At 31.8% G+C, this 1,513-nt stretch overlaps 1 protein-coding gene across 1 annotated transcript in view; it reads left to right on the forward strand.

Moving 5' to 3' along the window:
* The window catches only part of HELRODRAFT_158275 (hypothetical protein), a gene marked incomplete at both ends in the record, with an annotated part of 7,205 nt that overhangs the window by 4,005 nt on the left and 1,687 nt on the right, over nucleotides 1-1,513 (forward strand). The window contains 2 exons of the mRNA XM_009023770.1: nucleotides 638-881; nucleotides 1,192-1,196. Coding sequence (XP_009022018.1) covers nucleotides 638-881; nucleotides 1,192-1,196 — 249 coding nt within the window. The remainder of the gene's footprint in view (nucleotides 1-637; nucleotides 882-1,191; nucleotides 1,197-1,513) is intronic.

Below are 1,513 nucleotides of genomic sequence, written 5' to 3' on the forward strand. Positions count from 1 at the left end.
CAAAATTACCAAAAACTTCATGATTACAATCAGTGGTCTGTTTGTTAGCAACTCACAAGATGTAGCCAACTAGAAAAAATACTTAGCAACTAGTTCTTAACTACTCTTAACTAGTAAGCATTTTACTAACCACCTACTAGCAGGTAGTTAACTGTTTTCCAACATCATCTGTCTATCATAAACTACTAGCTAACTACTTTTCAAAACTAGATATGTTTTGGAAGAAACAACCTCTCCAAATTAAACTACTTGAATATTTGAATATTTTTGAATATTTTATTTTCTCAAAAGAGATATGTTTCGAAAGTAACTACTAGTTGAATTTTTAAATATATTTGAATATTTTATTTTCTCAAAAGAGAGGGTTAAACTAAAAAGCAACACAAACGCTTGTATGAAAGTCACCCCATCCAGATAAAATCAACATTGATTTTATTCATGCTTCTTCAAACTAATTGGACTCCCAAACTAACTGATCTTTAAGATTATTTTTAAAATTAAGTTCGGACGTGTTTTAGCTGCCTTAAGTTCCCCTCAAATCTGAAAAGTTTTCCAGTGGATAAATTTTTTTAAATTTCTTCCTCCAGATTGCTCTGAAGTACTTCACTCGACCAATCAAATGCTGACACACAAAAAGAAACACGAGAAGAACAACAATAACAACAACAACAATAACAACAACAACAACATTAACAACAACAATAATAACAACAACAACAACATTAACAACAACAACATTAACAGCAACAACAACAACAACAACATTAACAACAACAACAACATTAACGATAATAATCGTGAAAGAGAAAATTATGATGATGTTGTTGACGATGATGATGACGATGATGATGATGATGATGGTGGTGGTGGTGGTGAAAATGGTAATAGCGTTCATTGCAGTGGTGATGATGATATCACTAATGATGATGATGATGGTGGTTTTAAGTTAGATTACCAACAGCAACAACATTTCAATTTATTGCAAAACAATTTCAATGAGATACATAATAGACAACTGGCTTTAAAGCAAAAATATCAACAACAACATCAACAACAACAACATCAACAACATCAACAACATCATCAACAACAACAACATCAACAACATCAACAACATCATCAACAACATCAACAACAACATTACGTTCATCGTCTTTCACAGCACTTATCAAATCCATTTCTATCCAATAGACAACGTGCTATAATAATATGCCAACAACAGAAACAACAACCACATCAGCAACAACAACAGCAACAGCAACAACAACAACAGCAACAACAACAACAGCAACAACAACAACATCATCAACATCAACTACGACGACAACAACAACTACATCATTCACCCGTTGGCTTTAAATCAAACTTTACTCTCGATCAAAATAGAAAATTGTTATTACTAAGGTTGGATGACAACAACAACGACGACGACAACAACAACAATAACAATAACAACAACAACAACAACAATAACAATAATAATAATAATATTAATAATAATATGCACAACCAT

The sequence above is a fragment of the Helobdella robusta genome (assembly GCF_000326865.2).
Source record: "Helobdella robusta unplaced genomic scaffold HELROscaffold_378, whole genome shotgun sequence".
Classification (NCBI taxonomy): Eukaryota; Metazoa; Annelida; class Clitellata; order Rhynchobdellida; family Glossiphoniidae; genus Helobdella; species Helobdella robusta.